Here is a 14,420-nt window from a genome sequence, read left to right on the forward strand (position 1 = left end):
AGTAAAATAAGTAAAGGACTAATGAGATAAATAATTACAAAAGGACTACTTTTTGTAAATTCATTTCCAACTTCCGTAATGGCAGCTCAAGACCGTTCTTGCCAGACAAACGACAGAATAAATGTTTGTTGAAAAACTTACAACAACCTGAGCATACTGTACATTTTCAAGACAAGTGACCTTTTGTGCTTGTCTGAATTATGACTCTCAGAAGAATATTTTTCTTTCCACATATTCTCCCATCTGGTCTGTGGATTCAAACAGTTAAATGTCTTGTTACAAGTCGATCAGCTCTCGCAGCCGCCTCGCAGAAAAAAAAAGTGGTCTTTGCGGCGCCAGAAAAGTTTGGACATTGACAGCGAAGCTTTTGAAAGTCAATTTAATGTGCTTTTCTGTGATTACCAACCGATCTTGCACTAAACAGTCCGGATGCGGTAAATCTATCCCACCCATCTGGCACACCGAGCAGCTGAAAACAATGTTTAAGAGTAATTTGAAGCCTCTATTTGTCCCCACGCCTGGTGGGGGAATGATAGCTTTTTAACTCGGTTCAGAAAAACAGTCTCAGGGGGTACGGCCCATCTGTGATACTAATACATCACTTGTTGAAGTGAGGAGAAACATCAATACAGCTAATATAAAAATGATTACAAACTACGCCTGGTGACATTTTTACCACTTTGCTGAGCACACCACTTATGATCTCGACAGAAGCAGACAGATACATCAAGATATAAAGTGAGTGAGAGAGGGAGTGGGGGGGGAGCGAGAGAGAGATGGAAGGTGTATTTATGCGCGCCTGTGGGTGAGCGAGCGGCATGGTGTTTGAGAACTCTCTCAATCAACTTCTGTTGATTGCATATTTACATATCGTTTACAAATGCATATTGAACAGAAGCGTGGCTGACGCGCAGACACAGACGCGCGCACGCTCCCATGCACACAACAAATGGACAAACACCTTCTCACACAGAAACACACACACACACTAGTCTAGCTGATAACCCACAGATGTAGTAGTACTCGTGTCCAGGCCTGAACTCGAAGCCCAGGGAGAAGGGAGTGAAGAGCTGGAACTTCTCCGAGAAGCGCAGGGGTCCGTCAGGACCGCTGGGACGGTTGCACTCCCAGCGCTTGAAGCCACGCATCCTGTGCTGGCAGGAAGTGTAGCCCTCGTGGTTGACCATGAAGAGGATGTAGCGCTCCATGCGCCCGTGGGACGGAGGACCCTCGTAGTAAGGACAGTAGATGTCCAGGTAGTCGTTAATGTTCACCGCCACCCTGTACTCTCCGTGCCAGAACCTACAAGACACAGAGGGAACAATGGATTAACATTTCTTCATGAATAATAATAATCGCAAACTATGCAGAGAATCAGTGGGCAGGGGGGAGAAAGCATCAGGAATAGTTTACTGAAGTGTAATGAGATCAAAAAAAATCTTCTACAATACTATGAATATTTGCTACCTATATTGGATTTCCGTATGATTGCACAGCATAAAGGAAACTGCGGTGAGTCCACTTAGCTCAGTCATGCTGTGTACCGTAATTATATGAAATTGTATGATCGCTGTTAGGACATTTCTGTCTGTAAATCCCCACAGGAAGATCTGAGGTCGAGCCAGCTACAAAAACAGCAACCCTTAGAGACTCCACGCGTTGCTCAAGGACACTTCAACAAAATGCTTTCTGATAAAACCACCTGAGTCAAAAAACATCCTGAAGGTCTCCTATTTAATAAACATGCCAGAAAAATCAATCAATAATCCCTCTGGTTACGCTAAAAGTTTGCATGGCAGCCCATTATATTTTAATAAAGCTTGCCGAGCTACGCTTCATGGGAATTATTAGCATGTTTGGTGTTTTTTTTTCCAGAGTGCTTGAATAAGCCTTCTCGTATGATACTCAAGAGAAGTGGGTCATGTGATGGTAGAGAGCACACATTATTATCCCACCCCCTAAAGCAGCGTATAGAGTCTGTGGTGAATGGCCACTTAGCTCCGTACACATGCGGATCACTGAGGGCGGCATGATGAATAGAAGTGGGTCAGAAATATTAGTATATAGATACATATTAGAGGGTATATATAGTGGAAATTGTCCTTGCTATATTCCTTCTTCTGGCGCCGAGTCAAAGAGTTTGAGAAATGAATGCAGGTAACATATGGAAGTACATAAGATAGTGCTTGAACTCCCCAATCTATTTCTCTCAACAGTCTCTGCAAGGCAGTTAGACTATATTAAAAACATATGGCTGCATTTTTTTCCCTACATTACACAGGCTCTATTTATGTTTATGTTTTGATGCCAGCGTTGCTTATATGGGAACCAAACTTCTGTTTACAATCTTGAAGTCACTGGAGTGAAACAGTTTCTTTTAAAGGATAAGGCTGCCGTTATTCTATATTTTTGTTATTGTCAACAAATGCAAATAAAGACTAAAAACCAACATTATGTAGTCTCTCCAGACTTTATGGCTTCCCCCATCTTGTCTGCGGCTCTCGCATTTGTTCAGAAGACATTACACTTTAAAAACGTATACTTTCATTTAAAAAAATTATTTCCTAAAACAGCTGGGTGCTGTAGTTTTTAAGCGAGTGTTATTTTCAGCTGTGGATGAAAACACTTTTGGTGCTTTAGACGAGCAACGGTGTGGCTTATTTATGTGTTTTAAATAATTTCTGGACAACAAGGTATAAAGGAATAAGCTACTGCAGGGCTCAACAATAAGGATTGTCAGGTAAAATGCCCCGGGCAAGTAGTAAATCTAACGACTCACTTGCTTGATCGGGCCAGTGATAAAAAATAATTAAACACATAATTTTTACCAGAGCTGATGATGGAAATGAAAGATATAAAAACATAATGAAAAACTCCAGATAAATTTACCTAAAGGAACAGTGTGCAACATTTCGGGGGATCAATTAGCAGAATTGGAATATAATATTCATAACTATGTTTTCATTAGTGTATAATCACCTGAAACTAAGAATCATTGTTTTCATTAGCTTAGAATGAGCCCTTTGTATCTACATAGGAAGCGGATCCTCTTCATGGAGTCCGTCATGTTGCTCCGCCATGTTTCTACAGTAGCCCAGAAGGGACAAACCAAACACTGGCTCTAGACAGAGCCTTTTGAATTTTCACATTACCTGAAGGCCGCTGTAGTTCTCCATGTCGGAGAACGGCTTGTGAAACTGCGGTAACGTGAACAGCCGAGTGCAAAACCGTGGTACCGCCAGCCGTTACCGCAGTCTTGGAAAGGGAGGAGTAAGCTGAGGGGTATTCAGTTGGTTGCAATCTGCAACCACACCGATAGATGCCGCCAAATCCTACACACTGTACCTTTAAATAAAGATTAAACATGACAATTAACGTTTGTCTTTGTTGTTATTTGATAACCGCTAATAAATAAAACAATTTGTATAGGTGCAAGTAAAAATTTACTTTGACTGGCAAGTCGATTTGGCTGTTTTTTTTTTTTATCTACATGCGATTTGTTGACAATAAAATATAGAATATCACCCAATTTTCTTTGAAAACAGTCGTTGTTTACTATGCGAGATAATACCCTATATGAGAGCGTCATTTTAATTTTATGGTACATATCAGCAAAAGTTCTTGAAGCTGAAACTGATCAATCAATACTTCACATCTAATGCTAAATCAGTATTTGTAAATGTAGTATTTGTTTAACCGCAAGTCTTAAAATACATATCTTTGTTTCATGAATAATTTTGCTTTCATATTGACTCCCTTCTGTGAGAAAATACAATACATCAGTGTTTTTTTAATATTTGATCATTCAGATATTTTATTTACTAGCACTCCATAAATAATATGTCCCAAGGGCATGACTTGATAATCTTTTTTTGTTTTTGAATCTTTAAGAACCCACACTCATTCAAAATTCAAATTTCACTTTGAGACATTCTTCAGTAAACCATCTAACATTTCAAATGACTGTTTAAAATGTCTCAGTGTGATATCGTATTGTGGGCGTTTGTGGCGGACGCTTCTTCTTCTGGTGTTCGTCATTAACATCATTGCTCACCACGGCTACGATCAATTTCATTCCAAATCTACCCCGTCAAATACATTTATTAAAATTCAGCTGTCGCACATTATCAAATCTTGTTTCTCGGAGCTCAGTAAATTTGAGAAGCAGGAAAACGTCTCCAATCAAACGAGCATAAACAAAGCCAGTTGTCGGGCAATCTCGACGTCTCAGATGGCGCATGCATACACACACAGACTGAGCTTTTTAAACAAATTCATCATTTTCCCCCTCACCTTGGCAGTAATTGATTGCCTGGAATGAAGACATTTTGGTCTAAGCACTTTTGGTTAGTGGGATATTTAGCTTTGGGACAAATTATCCCTATAACGGCGGTCCTATCTCCCTCCCAGAGGGCAAATCAGGAAGTGAGTTAGATGTGAAATGAGCGCCTTCATGCTTCGGTGCCCTATCAGAGCGAGTTTTGCAGGTTCTAAAGGGATCCTTGAACAGATCATTTAGAGGCATTGATCCACTGGGGAGCTCCTCTCGGCTCTCTCTGCTCCCAATCAACTCTGATTAACAACTAAAGGGGTAAAGGCAGAGAGAGAAACAGAGGGAGAGATGCACAGAATGAGAATAAAAGGGCTGAAAGGAGAGAAGAGAGGGAGGCAGACAGAGAAAGAAAAGGTAGGGGAGGACTGGAGATACGTGTGGAAGGAGGACAAAAGAAAGAGGGAGGGGGGATAATGAGATGGCATGAAATGAGAGTAAAACAAGACAGAAAGAAGAGAAAAGGAGGAGGAAAGAGAGAGCAGAAGAGGACGAGGAGAAGGCCAGATGGAGGAAGAGCAGATGGAGGAGGAGTTTTTCCGTCTTTCATTTCAATTTGTACGACTGTGGTTTTCCATCTGACGAAAATGTGCTTTGCCTATTGATTGTGCACTGATACATTTATGGATGACTACCATCTGAGCATTAGTACTTTGGGCAGACAATGAAGTGCATGTGTGTGGTTGGTTAAATGGTAGCTGGGTAAAGTGGGTCTCGATGAGTGAGGATGCTCAATCCAAGAAAGGGCTAATGTGCCAGGATACATTAGGTTGTATTAAGCCACTCAGCGGCCTGCCCTGCTCCTGTGACACTGTCTGCATTCCTAATACGCTCGGGGGAGAGGAAACTGTGTGTGTGTGCGCAGGTGTGTGTGTGTGTTCAGGTGCAGGTGTGTGCCACCGAGCTGTTAAACAGTACATGTTGGTGTGCAGTTATGTGCGCATAAGTGTGTGTGTGTGTCGCTGCATCCCCTCCTCTCAGGCTGTGTGTCATTTGGAATTAAACACACAGACTGCACTGCCCAAAAAGACATGGGAATGCACTCACACTTACGGCATGTCTCTTCTTCACAGAGCTTACGAGTGTGACGCGTGTGTGTGTGTCTTTTTGTTTCAACTTGCATATTTGTGATCACAGTTTGCCTATTATTTAAAGTCTGTTACAATATTATGTTACACTTTATTTGAAGGGATATGCATCAAGCTGCCATAATAACACTAATAAAAACTGACATTAATCAAACTTTATGGATGTTTATGATTATGATGTTGTCATTAAAGCGTAACTCAACACCTCCTGAAAGTCTTATTTTTGCTGACCTCCACCTTACATCACAGTTGATTGTAGTTACAGGTACGATTGATGGGTGTGGTCAGAGGTGAAACAGACAAAGGGTGTTTCTCAAAGTCAAGATAGGATCCTACAATGGTTGACTTTCAAGGATGCTACGTCATCGAATCCCGCCAAAGGACGGTTCCGATGTCGAGGATCCTTCGAATTCTACCGAGTCCTTCATTCAGAGGATTTTGAAGGATGCATGTGTGTATCCTCCGCACTCCTAAAACACCCACAATCCTGTGCACACAATGTATTTCCTGTCCACCAATTGAAAATAAGCACGTAAACTTTCAGTTATTTCACTTCAGCAGTCCGCCATAATCTGTTTCTGAACAAATTTGAGACGAGAAATTGGTAATCCAGTTGCTGAATCTTCACTCATATTAGATTTACAAGGCCTAATTAAAAGTTTCTTCAAACTTTTGTCACTCAGCAACAGACTTGTCATCAGTATTGTTAGCACAAACACAATGAGGCCAGCCACTGGCAGAGAGAGGCAGCGGGGAAAAACAGCAGGCAGAGCCGGCATATTTTCACATCTAACGCGTGAATTAATTAAGGGTTTATTTTGACCAAACCAGAGTTAAAGGTTATTGGAACAGTGGAAAAAATAACCAAGATGGGTTTGATGCACTTTATTTTGTTTCTCTCGAGTTTGAAGTATGTTTTGCAATCGGCGAGGTAAAAGTCTGGTCGCTTTGAGGAGAGCATAACGGCTGTTTCTTTTCACATCTAAACTCAGGGTTTATTTCGACCACAGCTGGAGATTGTTGGAACAATGGGAAGACTAACCAAGACTGGTTTGATGAGTTTTATTTTGTTTCTGTCCTACCAAGGAAGCATTCGTGACTTTGAGAAACACCCAAAGTGTTCAACCAGAGAGGATAGTGAATAGCTACTCTTCAGACTGGTGTTACTCTTTTCTACCCGTATGACAGTGTGATGAATAATTTCTTTGCTCCATAGTTAAAATGTAGAATATGAAATCTTCCTATTCTTAAAGTTTCAGCTCACACCCCCCAAAAAAACACACTTGAGACTTCTGCCTCATCCCAAATACAGTCGAGGTGAATAGAATCTCATTTGTGTCGCACACTGACAACCGTTGTCATAGTGACTATTTCTAATGCAGAAAGAACTTCCAATGAAAACTGTTCACAATGAGGTCTGTGGATTATCCAGAGTAGCAGTTTCTTGAAACTTTGACATTGCTGTTGAATTTTTAAAAAGTTTTTTTTCAATGCTGTGAGCACCCGAACAAAATTCCATTCACCTTCATTATATTGGGGACGGTGGCAGAAATCTCAGAGACACGTCTCAAAAGTAGACCAACAACAAAAACAATCCACGACTACGACTACATACCACAAATAAACACATTTTGTAATTTGGGAAAACTGAGCCTTTAAGATATAATTTCACTGTCCAATATAAACATTAACAAAAATTTAATAACACTAGGGCTGAAACTAATGATTTTTTTTCATTGTTGATTAATCTGTCAATTATTTTCTCAATTAATCAATTAGTTGTTTGGTCTATACAATGTCAGAAAATGGTTAAAAATGTCGATCAGTGTTTCCCCAAGGCCCAAGATGATGTCCTCAAATGTCTCGTTTTGTCCACAACTCAAAGATATTCAGTTAACTGTCATAGAGGAGTAAAGAAACCAGGAAATATTCACATTTAAGAAGCTGGAATCAAAGAATTTAGACTTTTTTTTTTCTGAAAAAACTTACTCAAACCGATTAATCAATTATCAAAATCAAATTTTAAACAGTTGCTTATTTACACATCCAGCAATTACGGAGCAACATTAGCTTGCTAGTCGTGTTTTTGTCCACCTGATGAATGGAAGTCCAACATTCACTCTCTTTTAGCTCCGTTTTTGGTCTCCACCAACTCCTGAGGGAAATATCAGGCTCTTTAGCTGCTAAATGCTTCCCCAGCTAGTCGCTAACAGCTAAACAATGAGCTGAAACCCCACTATAAAGCTCCGTAAAGCCGACGGGAGCTTCAGATTCAGGTGATAATTCTCAAACGGAGCCTCTCACATTACACATCATCATTTGATACATTATAAAAAATATTGATTATAGCTGCTTTAAAGCCCCTAATGTGTGTGTACAGTTTGGTAATTTCTGTTTTTGGTGAACCCTACTTGTAGTTTCATAAATAGACACTGTCGCAAACCTACAGACAACACAACACTTCCCCCCCTCAATCAACCTGAGCACACTGTGTGGCTTTACACCCATAAATCCTCAGACCACGCCAATTTTCACTGGGATTTTCTCATTTCATGACAAACGAAAATTTCTCCAAAACTTATCCCATCATAATAATTTGACAGATGCTATAATACAGTGGGCTTTAAGGTAGCTTACAGCAAAGTACGGTGCAAAAGTTCCACTAATCCTTTTACTCATTCTGTGTAAACTCTGAACACCGGGACAAGAAATAGTGCATATACTGCTTATTTTCCGGGTGATAAAATTTGATTATCTTTCATTTCCAGAGAAAGATGGCTTTTTGTATTTCTGGCATATTGACAGTCAATATTATTTTGACACGTAAAACTACCGAAAGGAGGAAAACTTGATAATTAGTTTCTAAGATCTGTAAAAAACTTTAGATTTTTTTTGCTTTCCAGCCGAGCAGTGTCTTCATGAAAAAAGACATAAATCTTAAAATATGCCCATAAAACAGATTGTTGTTGAAGTGCGTGTTGTTCAGTACATGGTCTCTTTCAGTTTTCTGTTTCACTGCTTCAAGCCATTTCTTTTTAATATTGTCTGTGTGTAAACCTGCGCAATATGATATGATGGTTTGCTTGGTTGCTAATCCCCTGATGTCTCACAGATTCTCCTCACTCTTTCAGTGCAATTGAATTGTCTGGTGAGGTTAGCCAGATGCAGCCGAACGATTCGGCTTTTGGCTGCTGGCTCTCGAATGGATGTAAACGGCTCATACTGAGACTTGGACCACAATCAGTAAAAAGGAATCTGTGTAAAAGGGTTTTATGGTATTGTGTGCGCAATATCAGGGTGAAAAGAAAATAGAATTTGAGGAGTTTAAAAGTTGAAATGAAAGATTAAGAGAGAAAGAAGAAGAATGAAAGCGTATGGTTTAGTGTGTGACTAGATGTGTACTTAAGTACTGTACAGTAAAAGGTGTGTGTGTGTGTGTAGTGGCCACTTCTTAGTATTCTGGCACCACTGAGTCATCAACATCAACTCTCAGCATGGCTGTGATCAAAGCTGGTTGGAGAAGCCTGGGTTGTTTACCATACCTGCCTGCGTCCTAAACAGCAGGCCGGATCAACCAACAAACATCAAAGGATGCTTCGCTCTCTCTCTCTGTCTCTCACTCTCACTCTCACTATGTCACCTCTCTCTCCATCTATAACTTTTCTCTCCGGCTTCACTTGATCTCCGTCCGTCACTCTCACTGATGCGGCATTCACGCTGTGGACTTTAAAAAAAACACCGCTCTGGGTGCGGGACGTCAGTCAACGTAAAAATGCTTTCCATACACCGCGTGTTTTTTGGTTCAAAAGATGCTTCAAAGGGGGAAGCTTCAGAGGTGCTCAATGATGCAACGTTTTGACCTACAAAGACGGGCAAGGTCGGGCAAACATCCATGTAAACAAAAACATTATGACAACCTCTCCTTTTTCTTTTGTACGCCGTTTGTTGTCCTGCCCTAATTTGGATGAATTATTAAAAGGTACCCTGTGGAACTTTTAACCACTAGTAGCACTACGGGGCAATGTTTTTAGTTTAGAGTGGGTCCCTGTTGTTTGTATCATGCAAGGAGAGTGGCCTCCATGAAGAACGCCAGCATCAGTTGTTTCAGCAGGTGCCCCAAAAACGCCACATGCTTACGTCCAACGGACTAAGCCCTTTAGTGGTGACTGAGCAACTAAGTGTAGGGATGCAAGGATGGATGGATGGGTCAACAAAACATTACTTTAACACAGGAGACAGCCATTCAACAACCTTGAACATTTCCTAACCATAACCATGACAACAAAGCTCCCGTAACCGTAGAGAAGTACTTATTTTAACCCAAACCATGATCTTTCCTTAAACCTAACTAAGTCATTTTATGTCCTAAACCAAACCAAACCTCAATGATGGTCTTGGTTGGCACAGACAAATGATGTTTCAGTGCCGATGGGAGCATCAGGTCAGAAAACACATTTTTGGCATTTAATTTGGAGGATTTGTTGCATGCATGCACACAAGGACACACATGGACGATAGGGATGTGACGGGATGTGACGGTTTACAAGAAAAGATGCCGCTCAATATCTGATGAGTGGGTTTTCTTTCGATAAAAAAAAAAAAAAAACGGCGGTGAGAGCTGTAGGCAAGTACTGTAATCGGTGTATGCCTGTACACCGTGTAACACTGGTGACATGACTACCGCGGCAAGCCTAATGCACGAGCGTAAGCACACAGCTAGTGCAATCCACATTCTGCTGGTGTCGTGATGCTATACCGCTGGCGCTGATCAACAGTACTTGTGGTAACGTGCAAACAAACTTTGCAATGTACCAATAAAAGGCAGTGATGAAGAACACTGCTAGTTAGTTGACATGAATGTAAACAAATTACATTGTAAAATATTTTAAAAAATCGACTTTGCAAATGTTTTATGAGGAAGGAAATGCACTCTGAGCCTCGATTATTTTGCTGAGAAAAACTGAATGTTAACATAACTTATTTGTTCATAAGAAAACTCCTTTATCTAAGATTCTACAGTAAATGAAAAGTAAAGCAAGCATTTGAATAGCCCAGTGAAATGAAACTTCTTATTCTCTTGGAGAGTAAAAGAAAAATCCATGTTTCTTGGAAGAGGAGTGAAGATGAACAGCTGGACGAATCAGGAGTGGATCGATTTTCATTTTTTGAAAATCCGATTCATCTTCACTTCTCCAGTTGAAGGCAAACGTCGGGAAAATTCAACTTCTATCTGCAGGCACAGTGGGTGATACTTTCTGCCAGCACTGAGTTTATCATGAAGCACACTGAGTCTACGCCTGTTGTATGAAAATGTGCTATATAAAGAAACTATCATCATTCTGTTAGTGACAGTAATGAACATCCGGTGTTCTCTCTACCACACACCAACACAACGAGATTGCAACCATTATCGCCGGCTAACCACAGTCAATTCCAGGCACAGCTGGCCAAATGAAAATATGGAGTCTTTTAAAATATGAAATTTCATATTGAGCATCTGAAATGTGCACAATTTCACCTCATTTGGTTTTTGGCAGGAAGAAACGTGCGTAAGTAGCTTCAGTTTAAGTTACGTTGATGCAGCTTCAGTCACTCTCAATGTCTCTCCAATTAACTCCACATTACTCTCCCGATTCTATCTCTCCGTCTTCATCGGCTCCTGTCTTCGCTCTGTCTTTTGCTCCTTTTCTTTCCTTTCTCTCCCTCAATCTTCATCTCTCCTCACTTCAGATTCATTTACTCGCTCTCCTTCTTCCTTTTTCTTCCTCTCCCACTTTCCCTCCAGGAGCACAGCAGCATCTTTTGACACTGTTACTTTCTACTCGTTTCAGTCTTCATGACTGTTTTCTCTTCCTTGTTCTCTCCTCTGTCTTAACTCCCCCCTGCCTCCACCCTGCCTCGTGCTTTCCGCTCCATCTTTTTGAATGTTTAAAATGATTCCTCCACACTCACACACACACACACACTCACACACACACAAATCTTCCTCCTGCTAAGACTCTTTAGCTGCTTTTCTCCCAGCATGAGGTGTTCCTTTCTAATGCTGTCGTCTCTGCCTGCGACTCCCGCTGCATTGCTGCTGATGCTTAGGTATGTGGGGCAAAGTAAATACTTTACCTCCTCCTACATAAACACATGCTGACACACACATACCTGCACATATATGTACATAAATATACCGTACTAGGGCGCTGACACACATAACAGAAAATGTTAACACGTGCACAACGAGGCACATGTACATCCACGTTAACACACACATGGGAAAATTCATAAACACTGATGTTTAATTATGTAAATTAGCTCTTGATCCTCACATCTAAGTAAACACATGCACACAAACAATACCAACGAGATATAGACACACTTATCATACTGTACGTCGCACACTGCAGCAACCGGCACACACACACACTCACATTCCCAAGCTCAAGTTGTGTTGTTTTTGAGTTCCACATCTGTCACTCTGCATAATGTCGCCCATAGATCACCGTGGTGACATTCAGCACATCTGAAAGGTTATTATGTATTTCTCCAAGACGGGCAACATGGGCCCCCCGCGGATTAACCGCCGCCTCTGCCAATCCCTGGCAAACACACACACATGTATAGCCTACACACACTGTCAGACATAAACATGCTCCCCATCATACGTACAGACACATACAAGCCGACACCCACAGCTCTGAATTAACATAACAAAACCTGTCGGAACAAAATCTCAAGATCCCCCGGAAGGGTAATTGTCACCTTGGTGATGCGGTAGCTAAAACACACGCACAAAAAGTAGAGACAGAATAGACCCAAAGACAGACAGACAGACAGACAGAGCGACAAAGCCACTGACGGATGGACAAGCAGGATGAGTTAGTCAGACAGACGAGATGAGAGCTCGGGCACACGCGGCGCATCTGACAAGCTGACAGACAGAGTGCATGATATGCCTATATCAGTCTCCTTGTTTTCTGAGGGGCATTCGGCGTGATGCAGCACCGCGCTTGGCACCTTCGACGGCGTAAACAGCAGCGGGGCTGTGTTGGTATCGACAAGGTTGGCCCGAAGCGAAGCGCGAAGGAGGTGATGGCTGGTGTCCGAGCACACCGAGAAAGGATTTGTGTCAGCGCCCTGCAGAAATGTCACGTCTCCACAGAGTCAATGTTTAAGGAGGGGAGAAGGAGTGCACTGCTTTATTTTTCATTCCATCAATACTCACGCATTCTTTAGATGTAGTTTTAATGACTTTTTTTGTGATTGGGACACAATGTCAATCAACATGACCACCAATGTTTTGTGAAGACAAAACTTTTCATTCTTTCGTACTTTGTTATATTTCCGCACATACATCCAGTCAACGTTTGACAAGGATAGCAACCTGCAAAAGCAAACCCTCCGTTGTTCTCGGTTACATATTCATGATTTTTCCTCCTCATACTCTGCTGCACCAAGACAACTCAGGTCTTGTAACTAAAATACTATTAAAAACTCAACAGTCCAGGTTCACGGGAAAGAGGGTCAAACATTGTTTTAGCTCAAACTTTGAGGAAAAAAAACTAAATCCAATAGTTTTATGTTGTGTATGTTTAATAAATCCAACCTTCATGATGGTTATAATGTTCTGTTTGTGTTGAAACTGAGGATGTAGTTTGTGGTGCTGTTGGACTATATTGCATTATACAGAGAGGTGTTTCTGTAAAGGCTGGCCCACACTGAAAGACTTTTCAAATCTTAACAGATGTTGAAAATATGAGAGACCCCACATATAACATGTTATGTTAAATTTAACAGTTTTGTTCCTATAGTGTGTGGAGAGCAACGATTTGGCCAAAACAGCACACCACACACTAACAGATTCCATTCATGAACAACAAGAGGATGGAAATCTCGCAAAATCTCTCACGATCAAACGTGACTTTAGCGTAAAGAAACATGACGAAGGGCAGGAAGAATTAGCGATGTTAGATTTTGCACTACTTTGTACTGAAAATTCATGAAGAATAAAGAATGGAGGAAGTCATGGAGACTTGTTAAATAAACATTTGTGTTGTTGCCGCAAATCAACAAGGTGTGAGGTCCATCTTACTACTACTTTATGTTTCGGGGATTATTGTTTGGGAGGGGGGAATCGGCCCAAAATCGGCTTGATTCTTGTGTAGTGTGTGCCGGACATTATTCAATCTACCATCGTTCATATAAATGTGGTGCACAAACAAACACTGAGCATTATAACCTTCACGGAGGTAGCATTTATTGCAGGGCTGTTGTATTAGACTGCATTGGTTTGAGCTACCTAATGAACTGGCAACTGAGCGTAATTCTCTACGTTTGAACGTTCCCTGTAACTGCTTTGCTGTATTTTATGTTTTTTCTTTTAATCTGTACTTGTGAAGCATCACTCCTGAAGGTGCTAGTACTTAGAAGAATGGGTTTAAGGGTTTTTACTCCTTGATTGACAGTCTTGCTGACAGATTGATAGATGGAGTGACAACACGATTATGTCACTGACTGATTTAGCCAGCTAAAAGGCCATGAGGCTTGTTGGCCCACTGACTGACTGACTGGCTGGCTGGGTTATTAACTGACCACCTGAATAACTCACTGGGTGAATAAAGTGGCCAGCAGTCTGACTGAGTACTAATCTTTCACATGAACAAGTGTGTCAAACTGACTGACTGACTTATTAACGGCCTGTCTCGCTCCGGCATCACCCTCCGGCTCAAGGATCTTCATCTAATATGGACGGGTTGATCCAGATTGACGAGGTGAACTAATCCATGTAGTTTGGGTCAAAGCGTTTGAGCCTCTGTGGGTTGGAAGTCACCGAGGGCAGGGGGAGCGTACGGGGGAAAGCTGCTGTATAGATTGCTTTGCAGCATCCCTAATGAGTAATTAAACACTTGAATGGAGTCCAATTAAGATCCACACTGCGTTTGCAGGCACGCACACACACACACACACATGCACATATATCACATGTGTCGACACACAAGTAAACATCCGCATGT

General features: G+C 41.3%; 1 protein-coding gene across 2 annotated transcripts in view; it reads right to left on the reverse strand.

The window, feature by feature from the left end:
- Positions 1-14,420, reverse strand: part of efna2a (ephrin-A2a) — a 95,470-nt gene that overhangs the window by 9,218 nt on the left and 71,832 nt on the right. For both annotated transcript variants that reach the window (XM_037747104.1, XM_037747105.1), the window contains exon 2: positions 1,010-1,302. In XM_037747104.1, the coding sequence (XP_037603032.1) occupies positions 1,010-1,302 (293 nt within the window). The remainder of the gene's footprint in view (positions 1-1,009; positions 1,303-14,420) is intronic.

This window comes from Sebastes umbrosus, chromosome 16, assembly GCF_015220745.1.
Source record: "Sebastes umbrosus isolate fSebUmb1 chromosome 16, fSebUmb1.pri, whole genome shotgun sequence".
Classification (NCBI taxonomy): domain Eukaryota; kingdom Metazoa; phylum Chordata; class Actinopteri; order Perciformes; family Sebastidae; genus Sebastes; species Sebastes umbrosus.